Raw genomic sequence first — 26,441 nt, 5'->3', positions numbered from 1 at the left:
AGAGGTGAAGTTGCTCCCTGAAGTCTCATACAAACAAGGGGAAGATTTAGGATTCAAACCCAGGTCTTCTGATTCCCAGAGAGGAAGCAATCCTCCATGCCAGCTGAGGGTCCCAGCACCTTATGAGCCTCTCAGAGAGCTGCGAAGGTCAGAAGCAGAGAACAGGGCTCTGGGTGGGGAGATGGGGTCTGGGCTTCCTTACCCCCCCTCAGCCTGCCTGCCCCGAAGGGGGAGGGGAAAGGCTGTTAACACTGAAAGGCCCCAAGCTGGGTTTGCAGCAGTGGTCCAAAATCCATGGCAGGACAGGAGGAGGGCAGAAGCCCCAGAGAGAAAAGGCCAAGGCCACTGTCCTGGAGGCAGGGCGATGGCTAGACTTAGGGGTCCCCTGGTCCCCTATAGAGGCATCAGTCAAGCTTCCTCTCGTATTGGAGGGAGAGGTCCTGCACCGTGGGGACCTGATCTTAGAAGAGCTCATTAGATAGCACCTAGTTGGGGACAGTAAGGCCTAGAGAGTTCAGGTGTCTCCTCCAAGGTCACAGTGTAAGCTAAGGGTAAATTGGGGACTGGAACCCAGACTTCCTGTCCTTCTCATGTCTACCGGCCTCGGGCCGGGTGGGCACTCCTGCTCGCCTCCTGCTCAGGTCTCCGCTTCAGGAGAGCGGAGGGTACCCGCGTCAGACGCTCCTGCGCCCAGCGCATCTCTCCCTACTCCGCCCCTTGGGATCCTTTAAGAGGCGGGGCTTGGCTGCCAACCGCGGCCCCGGCAAAAGGCTGGGACTTTACTCCCGCGGCGGAGAACGAGTCCGTGCTCTGTCTGCTGCCGCAACCGCCGCGCCCAGAGCCTGGGCCACGATGAGCGGCAGAGTCGGCGATCTGAGCCCCAGGCAGAAGGAGGCACTGGCCAAGGTGAGCCCTCACCCCGTCCCGGCCCGGCCCCGCCCCGGGCGATGGCCCCCATCCTCTGGCGGCAGCGGGCTGGGAAGGGGCTGGATGGGGGGCGAGCGCGGGTCCGCGGCGAGCGGCGGAAGGAGCGGCAGCCACCGCACCGAGCGGTCCGCGGTCGCCCCCTCCCTCGCTCCCCTCCGTCCGCCGAGGGGACCCCGGGGAAGTTTGGTCGTCCCGGCCCCAGCCGCGAGCGAGCCCTTGGCGCTGCCACCTGGGAAGAAGTGGTTGCTTGGAAGCCCACGGAGGCAGCTGAGGGCACAAAGGCAAAGTTCATTCTCGGGACTGGCAGCCGGGCCCTGGGGGCAGGGGCAGGGGCAGGGCCCTAGGTTTCCTCCCATTTCCGGGAGGTTTTCCTCTTGCAGGGGCAGTGGCACGATGGAAAGGGCCGGAGGGCTTCTTAGGAGACTTGGATGGCTCCTGCTCTGGCACCAAGTCTCTCTGCGACCTTGGGCAAAACCGGTCCTTCTCTGTTCGCTCCTTGAGGAAAGGAATTGAGGAGGTTGGACCAGATGATGTGGAAAGGAGCAGCTTCAAGTGCAAAGCCTAGGATCCTACCGGTGACTGACTGGGTTGGGGCTAGTTTGAGTTGAGACCAGCTCCCCACCCCGTCCTGCAACCCAGGCCCCTCCCTCAACCCAGGCCCCTCCCGGGCTGGGGACTTGGGGCTGATGCTCTTCAAAAGGCAAGGAGGTAAGCCTAGCTTTGCCTTGGCGCCTGGGCAGAGGAGGGGCAACAGTTCCAGAGCCGGACCCTCTCCCACCAGCTGGATCTCCCCTGCTGCCCTTGGGGAGAGAGGGAAGGTTGGCTGTTCTTGGAGCTGGAGCTGTTTGCGTCCGGTCTTAGGTCTGGAGCCTCCACAGCAGTTTTCCATTGCTGAGAAAGTGGTGGAGGGGGCGGGTGGCAGGTGTCTTCTGCCGTGGTAGTGGGGCAGAGGCTCCAGTCCCATGGAGGCCTTGCCCCAGGCTGGGCCTCCCCATCCCAGGGAGGCCGGGTAGGGAGGTTTCAGATTTTACTGCTGACCTGCAGGGGAAGTCAGGCAGAGAAGGGATTAGGTGGTGATTAAACTAGATATCAGGGGCTAGGTAGTGTCCTTGGTAAGGGGTGGCTTCATGCCAGTCTCCCTGGGGGTCTGGGAGCTGTTTGGGGGATGGGATGGTTTGAGTCCCTGGCTGACCTAGGCAAGGGGCAGAGGTGGCGGGTCCTCATTGATCCTCTCTGTGGCTGCCCTGTAGGTCACTGACTAGGGAAAGGTGAGTGGCTGGGAGCAGGAGGCTTGGGGACAGCACAGCACGTGGGGGCATGCTCACCTGCAGGGTAATGAGCAGTTGGAGGGGGCGTGGCCATCCTTGGGGTCACTGTCCAGCTCTCTTGTTTGGCACTCCCTACACTTTCCCCCTTCATGACTTCTGGCTGGAACTCTTCCCTCCACCTGGATTGCCCTCCTTCCTCCTCCTGCTGCCTTTGGAGTCCTTCAAGCCCAGCTCAAATGTCATTTTTTATATGAAGTAGTGTGAGACCACCCTCTTCCTGGCCCCAGTCAGCATCAAACTCTTCCTTCCCTCTGCTCCCTGGACACATTGCTCACCATTCCATTACTAAGGGGACAGGCCATGGTGGAAAGAGTGCAGGCTCTGGCCTGGGACAGACCGGGGTTTGCATCCCAGCTCTGCTGATTACTAGCTGTCGACCTTGGGCATGTTACTTGGCCTCTCTGAGCTCTAATTACTTCATCTGTAAAACGGGAGCAGTAATATCTCTAGAAGAATGAATAAGCACCGAGGTCGGTGCTGGGCACACGAGGAATGCTTGGTAAACTTACGCTTTTGCTGTGGCACACCCCAGAGTGTCTACTGTGGCGGTTAGCTGGGGGCTGTTCTGCCCAGCCATCACACTGGAGCGTGTAAGTGTGCACAGCCAGGCAGGGGCAGTGTCTTACTCCCTTCTCACCTCCTCCTGCTACTCAGCTCCCACCAGCATGACCGACAGAGTGTCCCACGCTGCTCAGGTGCTCAGCCAGTGTCTGCAGAGTTGACCCGTGTTGAGCAGGGGTCCAGCAAAAACTTCTATGGAGAGTCCCGGGCAGAGGGCGGTCAGGGTGGGACCTGCTACTCACCCAGCTGCCTCTCCCTACAGTTTCGGGAGAATGTCCAGGATGTGCTGCCCAGTCTGCCGAATCCAGATGACTATTTTCTCCTGCGCTGGCTCCGAGGTGAGGAAAAAGGGGCTGCGGGAGGCTGGGGCAGGGGCTTGGGCTGGGGAACAGAATAGCACCCTCTGGAAACCCTGCCCCAGGCAATCTCAGAATCTGGAGTATTCAACCTTCAGAACCAAAAGCGTTCTTGGCAATGATATAACCTCAACCCTCCTGTTGGATAGATAACGACACTGAGGCTCAGAGAGGTGAGGTAACTTGCCCCAAGTCGCACAGTGTTGAACTGCAGGCAGGGAGAGGACTAGAGCCAGGTCAGCTGACTCCCAGCCCGGTGCCCTTTCCATCCACTCGATGAATCTACTCTGCCGATGGATGTGGGAAACAGGTTGAGGGAAAGCCAAGAAAGGCCCCAAGCTTGTGGGAAGTTGGAGGCAGAGCCAAGCTTAGAACCAGAGTCTTGGCCCGTGGGAGAGACTGGCCCTCTCTGTGGCAGCTTGAAGGAGGGGCAGAATGCACGGGGAACACGGTGGGTGGGGTTCAGCCTGACCTAGGTTAATAAAACTCCCCTCAAGCCATCATCTGGCTCCATGGCCCTGAGGTCCATTCCAGCTCTGCCCTGGCCTGGCTCTGGTACCTGGTCCAGGGGTGAACATCTGTCTGAGGCTCCTCTCTGGGAGAGCTGGATGAGACAGGGTGCCCTGCCTATGGCAAGATGGGACGTGACAGTGCTCTGCCCGTGATGATGCAGTGTACACGTTTCTACTAGCACCAGGGTCAGACTCAACCCCATGTTGCAACTCCTGAAATCCTTCTGTTCTTTTCTTTCTCAAGTCATGTGCCACCCTCTCTGGTTCTTGTGACACACTTTTTTTTTGGCTTTGTAGAAACTTTATTGCCAGACATAGAAATAATAGAGAAAATTCCTCTGTGTTAGATTAACAGAGATTAAATCGTGATAACAGAATCAGAGCCCAAAATATTAAAGTATAAGTCATGGCCAATTACTTATTTATAGACACAGACACACACATGTATACCCTGCGGGTCTTGGGACAGGGGAAGAGATGTATTTTCCTTTTCTGTCCAGAAACTGAATAGAGCTGGCACACTCTTGAGAGGCTGATAGCTAGCAGGCCCCCCAGAGCAGACCCTGTGTGCCTCTGAAAGTGCCACTTGCCCTTTTCCCCCTAAAAAGCTGTGAACTCCCCCCACCCCACCCACTCAGAGAGGGTGGAGAGGCAGCAAAGAGGCGGCGGTGGAGTCAGTCCAGAGCTGGAGGACATTTTGGCCCAGCCTTTGCTGAAGGGCTGTAGCTGGAAGGGGGCGGGTGGGGAGAGTGGGCAGACAGCGCTGCATTAAAGGGCCAGCTGCAAGATGATCAAACAAACTACCCAGCTACTGTGAGGTGGGGGAAGTGTGGTTTCAGAGAGCTGTTGAATTGAACAGCTTCGCAGCTCTTTTTTTATCTGAGAGAAGGCTGGCCTGGGGCCCTGGTTTCCCAGGCACCCCAACTCCCCAGTCCTGGGATAACCCCTCTCTTTGCAGGAATATAGAAGAGTGCAGTTATCCTCATTTGCCAGATGAGAAAACTGAGGCTCAGAGAGGAGAGGGCACTTAGCTGAGGGCACACAGCTAATGCGAAGCAGAATCAGGGCAGAAACCTAGGGCCCCTGATTCCCAGGCCATCATCCTCTCCAGTAAGCCACAGCTGCCTCCTGAAACCAAGCTCTGCCTCTTCAAACCAAGGAAATATCTCCTCTGCACTTTATTTGTGCCTCACATTTCCCTGGGCAGGAGCTCAGGCCTGGTCAGACTCTACTGTGAATTTCAATTAGGGTTTTTGTCGCCTTGCTTTTCTTTTCTTTTCTGTTTTTGCCACGCCGCACAGCTTGCGGGATTTTAGTTCCCTGACCAGAGATTGAACCTGGGCCCTCGGCAGTGAAAGCTCGAAAGCTCGGTGTCCTAACCACTGGACCACCAGGGAATTCCCCCCCCCTTTTTTTTTTTTTTTTTTTTTTTTAGAGAAACCTTTTCTTTTTCTCCTTTTCATCTAAAGGAAACATTTGCAAGGCACATGCCAGCCGAATGTCTTTGTCTAATCTAGGTGTGAGTGAGCACTGGGTTCTTCCCTTTCTCGAGTGAGCACTGGGTTCCTCCCTTCCCCCGACACGGGCTTGGCTTTCTGCTGGGCCCCAGGCCCGAGAGCAGGCACACAGATCACTGCCTCCCCCCGAGTGGGCCTGAGCTCTGGGCACCCCAGCGAGGGGGCTCAGATGGCAAGATAAAACGAGGAGGTGGAGGAAACCTGTGAGCCTGGCAGAGCAGGTCTGAGTCTCTTTGTTTTCCAGGACAGGAAGAGATCAAATAAGAACCCAGGACAGCTTGCTCCCAGGCTGGCCTCTCTGGCAGTGCCCTAAGCCATGCTTTGAGCTGCCCCTGACCAGGGCGGCAGGAGCCCTGGAGAGGCATCAGGCCGGTACTGCCAGGGGCAATGGAAACTCGGGGAGGGCCCTAAAAGACCCTGGATTTTGGACCCCAGCAGCTAAAGGTTAACTGGAGAGCCTCCCTGAGATAAGGGGGCCCGAAGTTCACCACCACTCCTGTTCCCAAGGAAGATGACTCTCCTCACAGTTGGGCGTGTCCCTCCCATGGAGGATTCCCACTTTCAGGTCCAGCTGGGCTACCCCAACATGATAGCATGGTGCCTTGCATCTTCCAAGTGTTTCTAGCTCACTGGATGATTTGGCCAGAGATGTGCAGTATCTTGTCCAAGGTCAAACAGGAAGAAGGTGGAAGGGCTGAGATGCAAACCCAGATTATATTCCTCTGAAAGCTGCCCCCTGCTGCTACAATGGCATGTGAAGGGTGACCATGAGAAGGAACTTCCCAAGAGGGAAGGCTGCTCATTCCTGCAAACGTGTGTCTAGCACACATGACAGGGTATGGCATTGGTCAAATCTCTTGTCGTATCCTTGAGTGCAGGAGAGTGGACTGCATTTCAGGACAGCAGAGTCAGGGAATGTGCTCGGCCACTTCTGAAGAGCAGTGATTAAGGGGCTGGTGACAGTCCAGAGGGCAGCCTGTCTGGCCCAGGTTCCAGGGCTGTCAGCAGATCTGGATGTCAATCAGACCCACAGAGGACATACAGCTGGGAGGGACAGTTCATAGGTCAAATGGCAAAATTGGTCAGAATCTGGATCTCAGAAACTCTTTAAAAGATGAAATGCAGGGGCTTCCCTTGTGGCGCAGTGGTTAAGAATCCGCCTGCCAATGCAGGGGACATGGGTTCGAGCCCTAGTCTGGGAAGATCCCGCATGCCGTGGAGCAACTAAGCCCGTGCGCCACAACTACTGAGCCTGCGCTCTAGAGCCCGTGAGCCACAACTACTGAGCCCATGTCCCACAACTACTGAAGCCCGTGTGCCTAGAGCCCGTGCTCCACAACAAGAGAAGCCACCACAATGAGAAGCCTGCGCACCACAATGAAGAGTAGCCCCTGCTCACTGCAACCAGAGAAAAGCCTGCCTGCAGCAACGAAGACCCAACACAGCCAAAAATTTAAAAATTAAAAAAAAAAAGATGAAATGCAGCTGGCCATAACAAGATGAAATCTGATAGGGATAGATCCAGAAAACCACCTCTCAACCTATGGGGTAGAGGCTTCATAAGCAGCACAGGTGAAAAGGATTTGGGGGTTTCAGTTGACTGTAAGCTTCGCCTGAGTTAAGGGCCTGGCCTGTTGCCGAGAAAGTTCTTAGGCTTAATTGGAGAAGGGTAGGCAACACCTGTGCTCTGGACCACACACTTCAAGAGGGGCACTGGCAAACTGGAAAACATCCAAAGGGAAGTTGATGGACTTGAAACCAAGCTTTGAAGGATGGTTAAAGGATCCATGGACGGGCAGCATGATAGCAGGGAGCACTCAGGGTGGCAGCACAGAATTTGCGAGTATTGGAAAGGTGATCACGTGGCTGAGGAAGCACCCCCGCCCCTCCTCTCTGAATGTCGCTGTAGAGGGTCTCTGCTCAGTACAATAGTGAGGGCTGTGTGCAAATGGCAGCTTGGATTGTTTGGGAGCAGATGGGCTTGGCGGGCAGGGAGGTCTTTGTGTTCAAGTTTGAGCAGGACAGCATGTCAGGGTTTGTACATGAAATTGAGTTGAGCCAGGTGAACTCTAATTCTGAAACTTTCTGGGAACCCTGGGAGGACGAGGGCCCTCTGTGTCCCCCTGGGGTATGCATGGGTCCTTTGAGGATATGGCAAGGTTGACTGGAGGCTCATCTCCCCTCCATCCTACTGGAATGTTCTGCCAGTCCTGCCCCAGATTATGCGGCAGCTGTATTCATCTTTGAACCGCAGGTCAAGCTCTCAGGACTGGATGTTAGACCGTGGAGGAGATTAACTTTGTGGAAGGAGAAGGGTAAATGATAAGGGAGCCCAGGGTTTGCTTTCCCTGACAGGAGATAAGACACTTCACCTGATTGCATCCACTAGGGTCAAACTCTTTTGACCCTGAACTTGCATTGCTGCCCCCACCTGCCCTGAACCTTGACCTGCTTTCCCCACAAGCCCAGGGGCTGTGGTGCTCTAGAAGCAGTGAATGTCCTCACATTAGCTTCTATATGTGGGGTGATCTGAGAGTCAGCAGGCGTTTCCGCACAGGAGCAGGGAAATCTTCCCATCCTTGGCGCCCAGGCTGCTATCCTAACCCTGACCATGTTTCCCTGTTATAGCAAGAAGCTTTGACCTGCAGAAGTCTGAGGCCATGCTCCGGAAGGTGAGACCCATTTGTCTCCGAAGCCCACTGTTGCCTCCATTTCTGCCCATCAGAATCACGCCGTGCTTGGACTTCTGTCCACCCCCTCCCACCCCAATCACCGCCTGTGGCTTATGTGACATATCTGAGTATTAGCCGACCCATACTGCCTTATCCTCCAGGACAAAGTGCATTCCCTTCCCTGGAAACAGAGCTTTCATAGTTCTGGGCCAGCCAAGAATTATAATCTGTTCTGCTGAGATCTCTGAAACAGGCACTTCCTTCTTTTCCATTCCTGCTGGTTGCCTTCTCGTGACTTACCTGTGGTCCGGTGGTCTGTTCGTGCTGTCACCCATTGCTAGATGCCTGTTAAGGACCACCCCCTCCCCGCCCTGCTTTTTTAAAGCCCTCGTGTGTTTGCAGCATGTGGAGGTCCGAAAGCAAAAGGACATTGACAACATCATGAGCTGGCAGCCTCCAGAGGTGAGAACAGATTATCCCGCCCCACACCACGTGAGGTCTGTTAGACCCATGATCTGTATCCTGGGTCTATGGGACTGGGACCCTCAGAGGAAAGGTCTGACAATGCCAAGTCATTGAATGAGTATCCATTGGCACCCAGGGGCGGATGAACCCAGAGGAAGGCCCTGGACACCGGGAAGGTGTGGCTGCCCGGGGCCTGCTGACCAGGCGCCCCCATCTCTGTCTGGGCCCAGGTGGTCCAACAGTATCTCTCAGGGGGCATGTGCGGCTACGACCTGGATGGCTGCCCCATCTGGTACGACATCATTGGACCTCTGGATGCCAAGGGTCTGCTCCTCTCAGCCACCAAACAGGACTTGGTCAAGACCAAGATGCGGGACTGCGAGCTGCTTTTGCGGGAGTGCGCCTGCCAGACCGAAAAGGTGAGGGGACCAGCACGGCTGAAGAGGAGTTACGCCCGGTGGAGGTGGTCACGCAGAAGTGTGGGTGTCACACGTGGCTTTAAGGGCAGCTTTAGGCCCTGATGTTTAGATTTCATAGACCAGTGAAATTGCAAAGTTTTAGGGACTGATCTATGTTACCGAATTTTTATTTTTCCAAGTAAGGACTTAGAAAACACTAACCAGCTATTGTCATAATTAACCCACCAAACTATAGGGACGGCATTGTCTCAGAATAAAGGGCCGTCCTTTAATTGAGTAAAGTTTAGCTTCATAGAAAACATGCTACGTTATCATTACTTTTCTTCCTTTATCTGGGCACCAGAGGAATCCTTGTCAGGGACCACCCTATCCCTGGACAAGTATTTGGGTGCCGCTGGTGTCAGTGAGCTCAGATTCTGTGCTTCCCTAACTCTGAATTCAGATAAAGCTAAGGACAGCTGATTCTCTTACTGGAGAAAGACTGAAGAGCGAGGCGGAGCTGCCATGGTCCTTTCCCCTGCCCTCCTCCTCAGCAGTCGTAAAGATCCAGTGAGACCATGTGATATGTTTGGGGACATTTCAACAGTGTCATCCACATTCACTGAGAACCTAGTGTGCGCAGAGGCCCTGTGGGGCTGGGCACGCAGAGAAGTGTTAGAGATGCACCTTAAGGGCTTAGGTTGGATAGAGAGCATCTGTGCCTGCGAGATGAGTGGCTGCACGGGGTGCAGAGGACGAGGGGGGCCACCGGGTCAAACTGCAGAACAGGAGCGACTTCAGATGTAATCTAAGTTCACCCAGCTGTTTACTGGATGAGAACACGGAGATCTAAACGGGAAGGGTGACTTGTCTAGGCCGCAGTTCCGGCCTGGGGTAATTATCTCGATTTGGAAAACCCTAGGTACGGCCCTGCCGGATCTGGTTGCAGTATAGGTGCAGGGTACAATCAGCACTTTCCCTGAACCGGGGTGGGCTTCCGTGTGTGTGTTGTGTGTGGGGCAGCCTGATGTGACTTTCTGTTCCTCTGTCCCCTGCAGACGGGGAACAAGATAGAGACCATCACCCTGATTTATGACTGTGAGGGGCTTGGTCTCAAACATCTCTGGAAGCCAGCTGTGGAGGCCTATGGAGAGGTGAAGTTCAGGGCTCGGGGGTGGTGGAGGGTGAGAGGTGAGGGTCGGGGGGTGGGTTGGGGGGGTGGGTCCCTCTGCTAGGAGGCCCTGTGGGGTGGGGGAAGCCAGAGGAAGAAGGGCCTCCCTCCCTGGCACAGAGTTCTGAGCCCACTGGATTCTTTCCACAGTTTCTCTGCATGTTTGAGGAAAATTACCCCGAAACACTGAAGCGTCTTTTTGTCATTAAAGGTAAGTTGGCAACTACCTGTGATGAAGCCCAATGGGAAAGAGGGGCCAAAAATATTACTGGGACAGATTAAGGAGAGTGAAATAGAGTGAGCCGAAGTCGGGGGTGGAGGGTGGGGTCTTAGGACCTGTTCAGAAGACCGACCCATGATGTACGCAGACCACTTTGTAATTCACAAAGCTTTTAGTATTCGTTACCTCCTTCGAGCCACCGAGCCCCGTGAGAAAGGAAGACCATCCCCCCTGTACAGACAGGAAAGCCAAGCCTTACATAGGGCTGCCTGTGTGGGCTCCACAGCACCAGGGAGTGCATGGCCAGACACTGGGGGCTATGGTGGACACTGTTAGGGACAGAGTGGGGACTGCTCCTGGCCTCACATGGCCTGGTCTCTGTTCCAGCCCCCAAGCTGTTTCCTGTGGCCTATAACCTCATCAAACCATTCCTGAGTGAGGACACTCGTAAGAAGATCATGGTCCTGGGGGGTGAGTAGCCCAGACCCTCCTCCACTCCGTGGCATGGCTGCAGCCCCGCTGGGGATGGCGTTAGAGAGCCAGAGCTGCCGGGGCGAAGGCTCCCTCTGCTGGTTTGGGAGCAGTGGGACCCAGGAGCAGGCTGGGCCCGAGCAAGGGGCTTCCTGTCTCTTTTCCTAAGAACTCTTTCTCTCAGACACTCTGGGGAAATTCAAAGATGAATGGAATGCCAGTCCTTGTCCTCAATAAGCTTGCAGTGAAACAGGAGACTTTTAAGAGAAAGCTAGGACACAAACTAGAAAAGGCATAGATGGACTTCCCTGGTGGCACAATGGTTAAGAATCCGCCTGCCAATGCAGGGGACACGGGTTCGAGCCCTGGTCCAGGAAGATCCCACATGCCATGGAGCAACTAAGCCCGTGTGCCACAACTACTGAGCCTGCGCTCTAGAGCCTGCGAGCCACAACTACTGAGCCCGCGTGCCACAACTACTGAAGCCCGCGTGCCTAGAGCCCATGCTCCGCAACAAGAGAAGCCACTGCAATGAGAAGCCCGCACACTGCAATGAAGAGTAGCCTCTGCTCACCGCAACTAGAGAAAGCCCACGTGCAGCAAGAAAGACCCAATGCAGCCAAAAAATAAATAAAATTCCTTCAAAAAAAAAAAAGAAAAAAAGAAAAGGCATAGATGCGGCAGAGAAGGGAGGTCACAGGAGCAGAGGTTGCTTTCAGTTGAGGGCAAGTACGCATGGATTCATTGGATGGGCACCTGCTGTGTGCCTGGCCCTGGACTAGGTAGGTGTCAAGGCCACAAAGGTAAGACAGAGTCCCTTGAAGAGCTTGTGGCCTCTCAGAGAAGGGAGACACAAACAGATGTATATCAGCACAAGATGTTACGTGTAAAAGAGAGGAGGTGAAAAGCCCATGGGAACACTGAGCAGGGGCACTCACCCCGCCCAGCCTGGGGAGGGGGCGATGCCTCCCTCACCTGCGAGCTATGGAATGAGTAGGGTAGCCAGGTGAAGCAAGGCAGGAAGCTGTTGGGCAGAAAGAAGAACAATGAGCAAAGACCTTACACACCATGGCACGGGCAGCTGAAGAGGGCGCACGGCAGGGTGTGCGAGAGATGACGTGGAGAGGGAGCCAGGTGCCAGGAGCTGGGTCACAGAGAATCCAGGGCACTGTGTCAGGAAGCTGGGACACAACTCCACCGGCCACTGGGCACCAGAGAGGAGTTCCTGAGCCGGGGCAGGGGGTGGGGTACAGGACCTGATTCTCAGGACAGATACCAGTTTGTACACCGTGGCCACAGCCCACGCACCAGGTGTTGCAAGCCTGAGCCACGGTGGGGGCTGTAGGGACAGAGAGGAGAGGGTGGATTTCAGACTTTCGTAGGAAGTGGAACAGCAGAACTCAATTGACTGGATGTAGGAAGGGAGGAAGAGAAATCTAGAATGGCTCCCTGGTATCTGGCATGAGTGACAGCATTGCAGTCATTCTGATGCAGTTAGTTCCACTGGGGAATAATACAGTCAGAAGGAAAGGCTTGAAGTTGAGTTCTAGGAGTCTGTGAGGTGTACACATGTTGGGGATGCCTGGGCCTGAAGCTTAGCAGCAAACTCCAGTCTGGAGATTTGGAGTTTTAGATAGAGACAGCAGCTAAAACCTTGAGAGGAGGTAAGACTGCCCACAGAACAGAGGCTGAAGCCTGGGGAATATCCAGGCTCAAGGGCATGAAGAGAAAGAGGAGCCCACCAGGGAGTGAAGAAGCGATTGCGAGGTTGGCGGGGAAGCGAGCAGACGGACACTGGATAGGCAGGGCAGCAGGAGAACATCAGGGGACGAGGGGAAGCCAGCAAGGAAGACCCATGGGAATCAAGCCAGCCAGGGACAGGCAGGAGTCGAGTTTGGCTGGAGCGTGATGTGGGGTGGTGGGAGAAAAGCCTAGAAAGGGAGATTGGGACTGGCTCGTGGATGGTTTAATGCCACCTGTGGAGTTGAACTGGGGGTAGGGAATTCTGAAGGTTTCTGAATGTTCACCTTCAGGCACCACACTGAAAGTGGAGGTTTTCCAAATGTGTGCTGAGCCTGGGTGTGGTGCAAAGCAGTCTGGAAAGCACAGGACTTCTGGGTGCTGGTCCTGGCTCTAGTGCAACAAATTCTGTCCTTGTAGCCTCAGTTCCTCTCTGTGAGATGGGAAGAATCCTCCTGGCCTTATTCCAACCCTCCAGCTGAACTGGGTGAAGAAACAACGTCTGAGGAAAAGGCTCTAATGATTTTTGGCTTTTCTGTGGCTGCCACCCACCATGAGCATGAGCCAGTTCGGTTTCCTGGCAGCGGGGCTGCAGAGGAGGTTCAGTCAGTTCCCCCACCCACACCTGAAACCCTTTCAACCAAACCCGCCTCGGGCTGGGAAGGTACCGGATCTTCAATAGAGGAGGGGAAAAATTCACCCTGGGCTGGTCACTGGTACTCAGCACAGATTAAAGCACCCCTGGAGTTGCATGGTCTCAAGTCCCTAGAAATCTGAACCCTGGACCATCCCTGTGGGTTTACGGGCAGCACCAGCCACAGAGGATGCTCGGTGGTACCCTGTGACCTGGAGCTGCTCTCTATATCTGGTCTCTGTCGTCAGCAGGGAAAGGTTTCCATCCAGTATCAAAATATTGTCCTTGGCTGATACTTGTTTAGGAATCTGGCAGAGAAATGGATCTCAGCCTTGGTTGCACTTGAGGCAAACTCTCCTAGTCAGGAAAGGGCTTGGTTATTTAAAGAGAAAAAAAAAAAACCAAATCACTGGTAGCCAAACAGCCTACAAAACAAGAGAAGTGAAACTGTGGCTGGGGTAAAGCCAAGGGAGCCCATTTAAGGGGTCGGTCTACAGTGATGCATTCATTCAATAAATCACGAGTGAGCACAGTAGGTGACAGTGGTCATGCCCTCACGCTCAGTCTAACTAGGGCAGATCATGTTGACTGCCCTCCTGCCTGCCACATGCGCTGTTCCCTCTGCGTGGAATGCCCTCCCCTCCTTTCTTTGTTCCCTCCTGCTTGCACTTCAAATATTTGTATCCCCTCTTCCTGGGAGTGATAATACACTCTCATACAGGTACGGCATTTTACAGTTTACAACGAACACCCTCTCAAGTACTTAGTTCACTTCACTCCCACCATAACCTTGCAGGGCAGGAGGAACTAGGCTCAGAATGAAGTGATTTATTTGCCTCAGGTCGCTTCGCTGGCCAGAGGCAGTGGGGACAGGACCTCTGTCTCCTGCTTCCTGGTCCAGAACAGGGCAGTCATCTGGGTGACAGCTCCTCTTGAACCCCCTGCAGAGCTGTGCGCACGTCCTGTGCTTCCAATGCCCATGTTTTGTGTGCAGGGGCAGACAGGTTTTTTCTGCCTCTTTTGTGTAGACTGCCAGGGCTGTGATGAACTCCTGCTCTGGTGGTGATCCTTTTCTCTCCTTCCTTCCCTCTCCTGCCAGCAAACTGGAAGGAGGTTTTACTGAAATATGTCAGCCCTGACCAGCTGCCTGTGGAGTATGGGGGCACCATGACGGACCCTGATGGAGACCCCAAGTGTAAATCCAAGGTATGGGCTGCCAGGGGCCGGAGGTGACCAGAGACACCTGGCTCAAATGCACATTCCAGCTCACTCCGTGCTCTGCTTCTAGATCAACTATGGGGGTGACATCCCCAAGAAGTATTACGTGCGAGACCAGCTGAAACAGCAGTACGAACACAGTGTGCAGATTTCCCGGGGCTCCTCCCACCAAGTGGAGTATGAAATTCTCTTTCCAGGCTGCGTCCTCAGGTAGGGTTCTGGACCCTTCCAGGAGACCTGAGCCTTCTGGCCATAGGTGCTGGCGGTGGGCTGGGGTGGGAGAAGCCCTGGTGGCAGGACCCCAGAGAGGGAACATGCAGACGGAATCACGTCTAAGTGGGTGGGTGTCCCCTGCAGGTGGCAGTTCATGTCGGATGGTTCGGACATCGGTTTTGGGATTTTCCTGAAGACCAAAGTGGGGGAGCGGCAGAGGGCAGGGGAGATGACAGAGGTGCTTTCCAACCAGAGGTACAATGCCCACCTGGTCCCTGAGGATGGGACCCTCACCTGCAGCGATCCTGGCATCTGTAAGTCTCTCTGTCTTGGCTCGAAGCCCCTGCTCTAGCTGTTTGCCCGGGAGGTCCCTCTTTCTCCATGGATTTAAGTTCTCACACTGTTAGAACTAGAAGTGGAGCTCCATCAGTTTCAACCTCTCTTGCATAGGTGAGGAAACCTAGGCCTGGAGAGGTGAGATGACAGGCTCAAGGTGACCTGGTCCAGGTGTAACTGGGGCTGTGACTGCCATTAGACATTTCCTGGGGATGCGCCCTCCTCAGACATCAGAGAGGCAGAACACGTTACGTAGGTGTAGGGATCACAGGGTGAGCAGAGTGCTGACAAACCTAGCCTTGACTCTGCTGAACTTCACTCATCTCCAAGTTGATCAAAAAATGGCCACAGAACATGAACAGGAAGTTTACCCAAGAGGAATAAGAATGGCAAATAGACATTTGAAAAGGTGTTTAACCTCACTTAGCTTTGCAATATCGATTAAATTCCCTTTGACTCAGCAATTCTACGTCTGGAAATTTACTGTACAGAAATATTTACACAAAAACACAAAGATATAGGTACATGGATGTTCCTAGCAGTTTGGGAAACTGATAATAAACTAAATGGCCTTAAGAAGTTCTTGTTAAATAAATTATGGTCCATCCATATAATGGAATACAGTATACGCATTAAAGAGAATACACTGACATATAAGATGTCTGATACATGTTAAAAAAAAATAAAGCATGAGACTTAGCATATATGATGTATACTCGCTTTGGCTAAAAAAGGTCAAAAGAATTCTGGGGTTGGCCGCTTTTACCTTCTGAGATGGCCCACACTCTGTCTGTGGAGTGTGTTTCTCTAAATAAATTCATTCTTACCTACCAAAAAAAAAAAAAAAAAAAGAATTCTGGGGACTCTGCTAATGCTAATGGTGGTAGGAAGCTTATAGAGGGCTTTCGTTTCTTTATACTGGCCCTGCAAATACAGTTTATGTTACAAAGAACATGTACTACATTTATAAGCAGAGAAATCACATACACACACACACAAAACCCCCATCAAATCTCCAGTTTCCTCTCTGTCTGAGCCAAGGGGCCAGGCATGGAAAATCAGTGACAGCAAGGGCTTTGTCATCAAGCTGAGATGGACTTGACCACTGACTAGTCCTTAGGCAAGTGACTTGGCCTCCTTGAGCTTCAGTTTCCTGATTGCTACAATGGGGATCAAATTCTCTACCTCATAGGGACACCTGATGATGAAATGCGATCAGGTCTGTGCAGCACTTAGCGTAATGCCTGCCACGCAGCACTCAGCGCACTGTGGCCACCATTATTATCATTAGGGGAAAACCTGGGGGAGAAGGGCCACTGGGGAGATAGTGCCAGAGATGGGAGAAGCCCTGCGCCCTGTTTTCATGGCAGCACTGCCAGAAGTCTGAACTAGCCCCACAGATGTCTTGGCCTCTGTACTTGTCCACACCATTGCCCCAACCTCAGATCCTGTCTCCTCCCCCACAGCCCAAGCAACCTCAGTCTCCACCGCCCCCTCCTCACATATACTCTGTGGTCTGGCTCCCCAGGGAGGAGAAGTACTCTTGTTAGTGAGCTGTCGGGTCCTGAGGGAGAAGGCGGTATACTGTGTGCTTCATCAAGAACAAGGCTTAGCACCAGCCCAGACACTGTCATCCTCAGAGCATAAAGCATTTTGTACATATAAGCTTGAATTTCTCTTTTAAAGGACAGGGAAGCTGAGGTATAGAGAGGGGATGTTATCTCTCCCACAGCGTAGCCTGCATAGACACCAAGAAACGGAGACAGGAGAGAATCCTAGGGTCCCGGTACAGGATCTCGTGACCATAGACTACCCTAGAGATGTAATCATGTGACAGAGGAGAGAATGGGGTCCCAGACCTGGGAAGTAATTTACCCAAACTCAGCAGAGCCCAAACCGTTTTCCAGCGCTGCCCACTACCTCTCCGTAGTACCATGAACCCTTTAACATAATCAGGCTTAGGTTTGCAAATCCCAAATTATAGTTCCCCTTGGATACATTCCCAGATGGAATGTTTATCTGCTTGTGGGGCCTTGACTGGGAGATTCCACTTTTTTTTCTCCTAACTAATATTTCCTGAGGTCCTGAGTGTAGAGTACTCTTCTAGGAAAGAAAAAGATTCAGAAAAAAAGATCTGGAGCGTGCATTGTGGTCTAGAAGAGCTGAAGCACTGTAGGAAGGTTAAACAGCCCCTCTAGGCACCAGAAGACCCGGTTTCTGAGTCCAGCTTTGCCAGTAACTCTCTGAGTGTCTCTAATTAGATTTTGCTCTCTTTTTCCTTAAAATGAGGGGAGTAGGCTAGAGCAGATCTTAATCTGGGGTCTATGATTCTAAATCTTTAGTGATTTAGATCTTTAAAGTGATTCTGAATCTTTAAAGACCAAACACCTCCCTTTTATAATAAGTGGTGTCTAATGTCCCCTTTACTACTCTGAAATGAAATTCATAGATATTATAACCACCTACACACATAATTAAAAAGTCAATATACTCTCCTATCTGGAATATAAAAGAAATAAAAGGACACTAAGAATATATATGTTTTCTCAATACATAAATGAGAGGGCACAGTTACCCCCAGCTCCTCCTCTCTTCAGAATGGTGACTTTCCCATTGGGAACCACTGCCCCAGAGGGTCCATGATGGGCTCCATGGGATCTGAAATTGTATGCTTTCATCAGATTCTCAGGGGGGTCAGTTCCCCAACAAAAGTGAAGGAGCCCCAGCCTGGAGGATCTCTGGGGCCTCTACAAGTCTGTGAGTACATGATTAGTGTCAAAATGAACCACTTCCCTCGGGCCTGGGCGTCACAACAGCCCCTTCCTTGTTTCTGAGGGCAGAACATCATGCTAGGCAGAGTCATCTCAATCCTGATGCTTGGTCCAAGGAGCTCAAAGACCTCTTCTCTAGCATGACTGACTCTGGTTGCTAAGGCTCTGTCATCCAGGTCAGAGAGGAAGCTTCCCTCTTTCCAGAGGCACCACTGGTCCTGAAAGACCTCTGGCTCAGAGAGAAAATCAATGACTATTACTCACTTCACACCATGAAGAAAAGGGTGAATGGTGTGTCTGCCCTCAGTCTAAAACTATGCATTTTATCCAGGGGCAGAAAAGGGGAAAGGTTAAATCTCAGGATTAAATGCACAGGGTTTTTTTGGCTGGGAAAAGTTAGAGACCAGGATAGGGAAGGGGCAGAGCTAGTATTTTTGTTTTCCCACTCTGTTCTTTGGAAGGGGTGTTTGACTGGAATGGAAAAACTTCTCAAAAAAAGAAGGGTTAGATTAAAAGCAGTCTGTTCCTTGGCCAAGGGTTGGAAGCCTTTTCTGCCAACTGCATGCCCATTTTCTCTCCCCAGAGGAAACCACTAACAGATCTTGTGTATTATCCTACCAAATATTTTCCATCCCTTTAGAAGCATTATGTGTTGCCATAATAAACAGGACATGTGCTCACCCATATACATTCATAGGAATTATATATGTTATTCAGTGTATATTTGAAGGAATTTTGAAATTGTAAAACTTGTCAATGTAGGTAGACCAAGTAACAAAGCCAAAAAAATTTTTTTTACATATATTAACAAAAATGTTAGAAATGGTTTACAAATTGTTCTGCAACTTGCTTTTTTTAGCCTAAGGATATATTGTCACTAGTTTCCCCAGTCACTTCTATGAAGCTCACCTCTTTCTTTTTATACAGAATAGTATTTCAATAAAAACTTTTAAAGCAATTCTTCTTTGAACATTTTAGTTTCCTCATCTTTTATTACTACAAATAGGGGTGTATTGAGCATCTTTGTCCATTTATCTTTCTGTGGGGTAAGTTTCTGGTTCAAAAGTTTGCATATTTTGGGCTTCCCTGGTGGCGCAGTGGTTGAGAATCTGCCTGCTAATGCAGGGGACACGGGTTCAAGCCCTGGTCTGGGAGGATCCCACATGCCGTGGAGCAACTAGGCCCGTGAGCCACAACTACTGAGCCTGCGCATCTGGAGCCTGTGCTCCGCAACAAGAGAGGCCACGATAGTGAGAGGCCCGCGCACCACGATGAAGAGTGGCCCCCACTTGCCACTAGAGAAAGCCCTCGCACAGAAACGAAGACCCAACACAGCAAAAATAAATAAATAAATTACAAAACTCCTACCCCCAACATCTTCTTTAAAAAAAAAAAAAAGTTTGCATATTTTACCTTTTGTCAGAAACTGAACAGGATTAGGCTTTCTAGGGCCCAACTCAGGCAGCAATGCAGGCCAGAGGGAAATTCCAGCTCTATCCCTTCCTCACTGTGTGACACAGTGACTTTCTTTTTATATAACACAGTACTAAAGCTGAACTCAAGAGTTATTGTGAATAATATATATAGATTGCCATACCAGTATTGAGTCACATAAATAGCTGTTGTTACCATTACTATTATTATTATTATAATAACTACTGCTGCAACTAATTCTACTCCCTCCTTTCAAGACCCAGTTCAAGCTCTAACTCCTTTAAAAAGCCTTTCACATGATTTCAGTCTACAGGGCCCCCTCGTTCCAAGCTGTTACAGACGTGACTGTCTCTGCCACTCATCTGGCACTTGGCATGTTCTGTCTTATGTATTTTTCTCTTCATGAACATATTGTAACCCAGCTAGACTAGGTTTCAGAAGGTGAAGGATCATTGCTTATGCTACCTTCAGCCTCATTACCTACCACACTGCCTTGCTCAGTCAACCAAAATCACTGTGTCTAAGCTCTTTGTCAGAATTGCCTGAATGTCTGTTTTTTCCCCTCCCCTCAGATGTCCTGCGGTTTGACAACACCTACAGCTTCATTCATGCAAAGAAGGTCAGTTTCACCGTGGAGGTCCTGCTTCCAGACAAAGCCTCAGAAGAGAAGATGAAACAGCTGGGGGCAGTCACCCCAAAGTAACACCTCCTCCCACAGCAGGCCTGGCTCCCTCAGCATCTCCCTGTCAGTTTCTATCCCTTGTAGCAGTCATTTTCCCAGCACTCTGACGCCCAAAGAAACTGGGCTAGAAGAAAGACTTCGGGGCTGGATCTGGGGAGCCTTCATTTCAGAATTAGGAAGAGGGAGACTAGCTGGAGTGGGCCTCCTTGCCTCTCAAATTACTAAGGAGTCCCCAGGGGCTGGGCACCGTGACAGCATCTGTCTTATAAGCTGTGCCAACTTCACCTGTCCAGTGACAGATGAGACAGGAAGAGGGGAACCATGGGGTGGCAGGGAGGAAATTAGGAAAAAGGGGAGAAATTGAGACCTAACACTTCAGGGGAGCCAGCTGCAGGGGAGGAACTTGCTCCCAAATGAACATGTAAGTCTAGATCATAATGAGGAATAGCAAGGTAGCCGGTTGCTAGAGTTATGGTGGGGGTCTGAGGCTCTTCTGAACTTTCTACCCAGGCTAGGATCTTTTAGCTTTTCCCAAGTCTCGGGAGAGGGCCCGAGTCAGCATAGGTCTTCCCTTTCAAGGGTAGGCAGGCAGGCCTCTCCCTCGCCTCGAGGAATCCAGCAGTTCCTGGGTCCCACTGGCTGCCTCTTAAATTACTGATTGTCAGTGACTCAGAGCTTCCTGGGACAGTGAGCTTTGGTACCCAGCCACTGTCCTTCAGTGCAAAGCACAGGGAAGTTACCTCCAGGGATCCCAGCTCCGTGAAGGGCCAGGGAGGCTGGCGGTGGGTGTGAGTCCTGAAGCTTCCACCCCTCAGAAACCCAGGCCCTGACCCATCCTGGGGAGATGGTCTGGCCAAGCTGAGGGAGCAGGAGTCAGGGGCAAGGCTGGAACTGACAGGAGGCCCCGAGGCCGCATGGCTCCCAGCCAGACCCCTCAGGAGGATATCCTGACCTTGGTTTACAGCGCTCTGTTAGGAAAAGTAACCAATGAATAAAGAACGTTCAGCGCGCAGGGCGTGGAAGTCAGCGCCTTCCGCCTCGCTCCTCACAGTTACTCACACACGCAAACTTCCGCCGTGGGGTGCCTGCTTCTCCCCTTCAATAAGCGGAGCGCATGCGCAGAAGCCATCTGCTAGTCTCCTTCCGTGCGCTGACGGCGTCCTGACGGCCTGCTCGCCCCCTGATTGGCCCAGCCGGTGGGCCGTCTTCCGCCATTTTTGCTAAGGGCACTAAGGGTGCACCTGACCATCTTAACGGTCAGGACGGAGACCCCGCCCAACTCGGGCTTCTCAGAGCGCGCCAAATAGTGCGGGTCTGGCAAGCGCGCGCGGCGCCTGCGGTGGACCTGGATTGGGAGGGTCACGGAGAAGCGACGATCACGTGGCTTTAGGGACCGTCTCCTAATTCCGCGCAGGCACTGCCAGTGTTTCTGGGGTTGAGGATCACTGAGTCGCGATCCCAGCTTCCTGCGAGATCACAGCTGACCTGGCTGCCCTACATGATCCTACAATGATGAAGACTCCCAGGGCTGAAACCAGGGACCTCAACAGGGAGGCTGTGACCTTTATTTGATGATAATAAAGCTAATTCTTTAATGAGCGCCTCCTGGGTACCAGGCAACAGCCCTGTGTTTATCGCCTTATTGCAAGGATTCAAGGAATTAATACATTCAGAGCGCTTAGAAAGCCTGGTACAAGTGTACGCTCAGTAAATTTTGGCTACTCTTGTTTCTTACAGGCGTGGCTGACAGTTCATAGGCGGCACAACTAGCATTTGAACCCAGGACTGCCTGTCTTTAAAGGCTGGGCCTTTGCTCGCTGGTACCCCCAAAGGATTCACAGAGCTTTAGTGAAGTGCACTTATTCCTCACATGGGTAAACTGAGGTGCAGCAGGGGAAGAGTTTACTCTTTAGTAATCAATAACCCCACGTCCTCTCATTCTGTTCTCATTTCCCTGAAGTCTTGTACCCCAACCCCGTTTCCCTGGCCTCATTCGTTCATTCGTGGTCCTGCCCCGAAGAGGCTCGGTCCAGTTAGACTCCAGTGCTTGATAGATGAGCATGGGGTAGGGACTCCTAAGAGTCCAAGCATCCACATCACCAGGGTTCTCACCATTCGCTCCCCCAGCCTCATTTACTCAGCTCACCTTAGGAGCATGGGAACTGGAGCTGCACTGCCTGGAGTCAAATGCCGGCCTCACTACTCAGCAGTTATATGTCCTGGGAAAGTGATCTATTAATATTTTTCCTGTGTCTCTATTACTCATCGGTAAAATGGGGGGGGGGGGCGGTGTCCCAGGCTGGTGGGAGGGTTTAAAGAAGTAATCCATCTAGAGTCTTTAGCCAATGGTCTGGCCGGTAGTAAACTCAATAAATGACGACTGTATAATTAATCTTCGAAACCGTCCCAGGACTGAACCAGTCCTGTTGCCCAATTAACAAATGAATAAAGTGAGGCACAGAGAAGTTACAGGCTCTTGCCCGAGGTCACAGAGCCAAGAAGTGTAGCATCCCGTATTTGAACCTCCGTCTCTTTGGTTCCAACACTACAGCCAGTGCTGGAAGAGGATCGCGCCAACCGCTCGACTCTAGAGAAAACGTGAAGAAAATTAAGCTGTAAAACTCAAACCTGGGAGAGGGGCTCCGGTGCGGGGGGGGAATTTGCAGACGCTCCCTGCTGGCGGGGACTACATGACCTATGCTTCAGTTGGGGACCTTCGGCTCAGCCCGTCCCGCCGCTGCGAACGGGAGTGCTGGTGGAAGCCGAGGCGGTAGTACACGCTGCAGCGACTGAGGCCAAGGAGGAAGCACCATGTCCGAGCCGCCCCCGCGGGGGGCCGAGCGCGACCTTTTCCGGGACACGTGGGTGCGGTACCTGGGTGAGCGCGGGGCAGGGGGACAGCGACCCCTACACCACGTGTCTGGGGAAGCAGGGGTTGCCAGACGCCGGTCAGGGACCTGGAGAAGGTGGGAGGATCTTAGTTCTCATTCAGCCAGGGAAGAGACTGGGCTCAGAGAGGGTTCTGAACTTGCTCAAGGTCACACAGCTCTGGTATTCCCAGCCCTGCCCTCGGGGTTTCTGCTGGTCAGACTCCCAGGTGGAAGCCGCAGCTCAGGTAGGAGGATGGAACCAGGTGATCGGATCGCCTTCTGTGGCATGCCTGGCACAGGCCTGTGGAGTCAGGGCATCTGGACTCTCATCTTGGCTCCTCCCTGGCTCTGAGCCTGTTTCCTCCTCAGCAAAAAGGGATGAACGCAGGGTCTCGCTCATTGGGTGGTAATATTAAGGGTAGAATGAGATAAAGTACATAAAGGCCTGGCATATGGTGAGCCCCTGGTCAGTGGGGCTGCCTTTAGTCTCTCTCACTGCCTGTTCGGCCATCAGCTCAGATGCTTCTAGAACCCAGGCTGTGAAGGCAAGTGAGTGATGAGAACGGTGTCTGCGCTCAGCTCTTCCACGAGGGGAGAGTTGGGGTGGGCATCATGAGTGCCATTTTATAGGCTGGGAAACTGAGGCTCAAAGGGGTAAAATTACTTGTCTAAGGTCACCCAGCTACTGCTCAGCAGAATGAGATAAGAACCAGCTCACTCAAGTGCTCCCTTGTGGAACAACCCAAAGGCTCAGGAATTAAATATCCCCTCCCCACCAGGCTACGCCAATGAGGTGGGGGAGGCCTTCCGCTCCCTGGTGCCTGTATCTGTTGTGTGGCTGAGCTACGGTGTGTCCAGCTCCTACGTGCTGGCTGATGCCATTGACAAGGGCAAGAAAGCAGGAGACGTGAGTGTTAACCTGCCCCTCAACCCCCCACCCCCGTCCACTCCCCTTGTGGTCAGTCCACAGCCTTGCATGTGGTTAAGTCCCTCTGGGACAGTCCGGTCCCCACAACCTGGCCTGGTGGACTCCATACCCCAGTACCGTTTGTAGCATAGTGCACCCTGTCCCCAGCGCAGGTGACGTAATCTATATCCTAGTGCTGGATATGAGTGAGTCCACCCTCAGCCCTGAATTGGTGGAGTCCAGAACCCAACACTAGCATAGCTCTGTCCCCAACCCCCTTCACTTCCCTCTCCCTGGTCCAGCCTCATGCCCCTTGTCCACAGGGTTTCCCACCTCTGCCTCTGCTGGATTAAATGTCTCTTGTGCCTGCCAGGTGCCAAGCCCTGAGGCAGGCCGCAGCACCAGGGTGACCGTGGCCATGGTGGACACCTTCGTGTGGCAGGCTTTGGCCTCTGTGGCCATCCCAGGCTTCACTATCAACCGTGTGTGTGCTGCCTCTCTCTATATCCTGGGCACTGCTACCCGCTGGCCTCTGGCTGTCCGCAGGTGGACCACCACCGCACTGGGACTACTGGCCATCCCCATCATCATCCACCCCATCGACAGGTGGGTGCTCCTCCCAGCCCCAGGGATCATCCACCCTACAGGCGGGGATAACCTTTGAGAGGTGTGGGGGTGTATCCACTTTTCACAGAACAGTTGTAGCGGAGGCAGGGCTGGCACTTGGGGCTCCTGAGGTAGAAAGGACAGTCTAGGCCCTTGTCATATGATCTGGCAGGTACTCTTGGCCATAAAGGTAGGAGGTGCTATGAGAGTATGGGACGCAGGACAAGTAAATTCCCAGAAAGAAAACTCAGTGTTAGAAAACCACCAGAGGTAGGCAGGAACAGGTGCACCCTGGAAGGGTTGGGTTTTGAGAACTTTTGGTGACAGAAGCCCAACTGAAACTGGGTTAAGTAAAATAGGAATTGATTGTTTCACATAACCGAAAAGTCCAGAGTTATGCTACCTGGAGGCATAGCTGGATCCAAGCACTCAACTGATGTTATTAGGGGTCTGGGTCTCTCTGCTGGCCTTCTCCCCGCCCCACCCCGTGTTGGCTTCAGTCACTTTCCCTTCATGGAACAGAGATGGCTCCCAGCAGCTCCCAGCTCCCCTCCCCCCAGCTTAGCAAGCCCCATAGGAAGCTTCTTTTTTTTAATTTTTTTTTTTTTTTTTTTTTTGTGGTACGCGGGCCTCTCACTGTTGTGGCCTCTCCCATTGGGGAGCACAGGCTCCGGATGCGCAGGCTCAGCGGCCATGGCTCACAGGCCCAGCCACTCCGCGGCATGTGGGATCTTCCCGGACCGGGGCACGAACCCACGTCCCCTGCATCGGCAGGCGGACTCTTAGCCACTGCACCACCCGGGAAGCCCTTTTAATTTTTTTTGATGTGGACCATTTTTAAAGTCTTTATTGAATTTGTTACAATATTGCTTCTGTTTTATGTTTTTTATGTTTTAGTCTTTGGCCGCGAGGCATGTGGGATCTTAGCTCCCCCACCAGGGATCAAACCTTCATCCCCTGCGTTGGAAGGTGAAGTCTTAATCATTGGACTGCTGGGGAAGTCCCCCCATAGGAAGCTTCTTAATAGTGACAGCAAAAATCCCAAGGAAGGCTGTCATTGGTCCATACTGGACTGGGTGCCCATCCCTGAGCCAGCTTCCCTTTTCCGACCGGCCCGGCTTGGGTCACGTGCCTTCCCTTAGAACCAGAGATGGGGCCAACCCAACTAGATGAACATAGAGTGGGAGGAGGAGTCTTTCTCCTCAGGAACATAGCTGACCTTGAGGTCCTGTGTGAGTCTTTTACCCTCTCTGTGCCTCAGTTTTCCCAACTGAATAAAGAGAGGGTGATGGCTGACACCAGGATGGCACTTGTGTCCTGCATCCAGGAGTCCCTTTCTTAGCCCTGACCTCCTGCCTCCCATTCCCCCATTAGCACCCCTTGGTTGCCTGCTCATGACCCTCCATTGCCCCACAGGTCAGTGGACTTCCTCCTGGACTCCAGCGTGCGCAAGCTCTACCCCTCTGTGGAGAAGCCCAGTTCCTCCTGACCCCACCTGTCCTGTGGGTTGGCCCACTCCCTGCTCTGTTCCAACTCCCTCCTCCTGCCAGGGGTTGCGGATGCCTGGCTCTCTGGGATCCGAGGCCCTGGCACCTGAATGGGTTTAAGCTGGACGGAAACTGAGAGACAAAAACCCTCAGAGCAGCAGCTACGGTGACTCACAGACAGGATCTGAACCCCATCTGCTTCCATGGAATCTGTGATACTGAGTTGGACTGGACTGTGAGTGGGCCCAGCCCTGTCTTTTGACAGGACAATAACATACTCCCATGGAGGGTAAGGAGACTAAGGGCCAGACAAGGCAAGGAATATGGCCAAGATCACTTGGCAAGCTGGGGACCTACAGGATTCCCAACGGCTCAGCCAGGTCACCCCATGGCAGTGTTGCTGACGGAGGAGCAGCAGGCACTTGGAGAAATGCAGAAGAACACTAGTGGGGACCCTGAGGACTGATTCTCTGGCAGCCCCTTCCTGATGCAGGGGCTGCTGGGGTCTGGCTGGAAGGCAGCACAGCCCCCGGTCCAATAAATCCTCAAGAAGTTGAGTTTTCTCCTTTTCTATTGGGGATGAGCAGGGATGTGGTGATGGGGAGCAGGGCTGGGGGCCCTCAGAGCCGGAGGCCGATGTCTCTGGCAATGCATCACTCACAGTGGCTAGCACTGGGCCTGTCTGGTATCTCCCCACCCATCAATGCCCCCCTGCAGATGCCTGGGGTTCCACCGTGGTGCTGCCAGTCTCCTTTGGGGTAGGCATTGCCCTCTTTCTGCAAGCCTCCTAAAATAACACTGCTGGGAGGGGATCCTGCTGGGCAGATACCACCTGAGCCTGACTACAGCTCACTCTTCCCTTAGTTCACCCCCTCAAAGTAGCCTCTGACTCCCTAGAGCTGGCTTGGGAGCCTCCTCTGGGCTTCCTCCATGACTGTGCTGATA

At 52.8% G+C, this 26,441-nt stretch overlaps 2 protein-coding genes across 8 annotated transcripts; both read left to right on the top strand.

The window, feature by feature from the left end:
* The first annotated feature begins 764 nt into the window (after positions 1–764).
* LOC132504145 (SEC14-like protein 2) lies at positions 765–20,652 on the top strand. Of its 7 annotated transcripts, none has more exons than XM_060121234.1 (13): positions 796–906; positions 1,308–1,502; positions 3,079–3,154; positions 7,830–7,873; positions 8,276–8,335; positions 8,569–8,757; positions 9,795–9,890; positions 10,058–10,118; positions 10,515–10,598; positions 14,072–14,178; positions 14,261–14,400; positions 14,548–14,717; positions 19,517–20,652. In XM_060121234.1, exons 2-13 carry the CDS (start codon positions 1,455–1,457, stop codon positions 19,645–19,647), a joined length of 1,206 nt encoding a protein of 401 aa, XP_059977217.1. In that variant the 5' UTR covers positions 796–906; positions 1,308–1,454; the 3' UTR covers positions 19,648–20,652. The 7 variants fall into 7 exon arrangements, with proteins under 7 accessions (XP_059977214.1, XP_059977213.1, XP_059977218.1 ...); XM_060121233.1 differs by having other exon boundaries at positions 8,215–8,335; XM_060121232.1 differs by having other exon boundaries at positions 1,308–1,635; positions 8,215–8,335.
* Positions 20,653–22,326: 1,674 nt separating this feature from the next.
* MTFP1 (mitochondrial fission process 1) lies at positions 22,327–26,053 on the top strand. The gene is made up of 4 exons (XM_060120873.1): positions 22,327–22,504; positions 23,276–23,403; positions 23,777–24,009; positions 25,426–26,053. Exons 1-4 carry the CDS (start codon positions 22,438–22,440, stop codon positions 25,496–25,498), a joined length of 501 nt encoding a protein of 166 aa, XP_059976856.1. The 5' UTR covers positions 22,327–22,437; the 3' UTR covers positions 25,499–26,053.
* Positions 26,054–26,441: the final 388 nt, after the last annotated feature.

The sequence above is a fragment of the Lagenorhynchus albirostris genome, chromosome 14 (genome assembly GCF_949774975.1).
Source record: "Lagenorhynchus albirostris chromosome 14, mLagAlb1.1, whole genome shotgun sequence".
Lineage (NCBI taxonomy): Eukaryota > Metazoa > Chordata > Mammalia > Artiodactyla > Delphinidae > Lagenorhynchus > Lagenorhynchus albirostris.
This window is presented reverse-complemented; position numbering and strand designations above follow the sequence as displayed.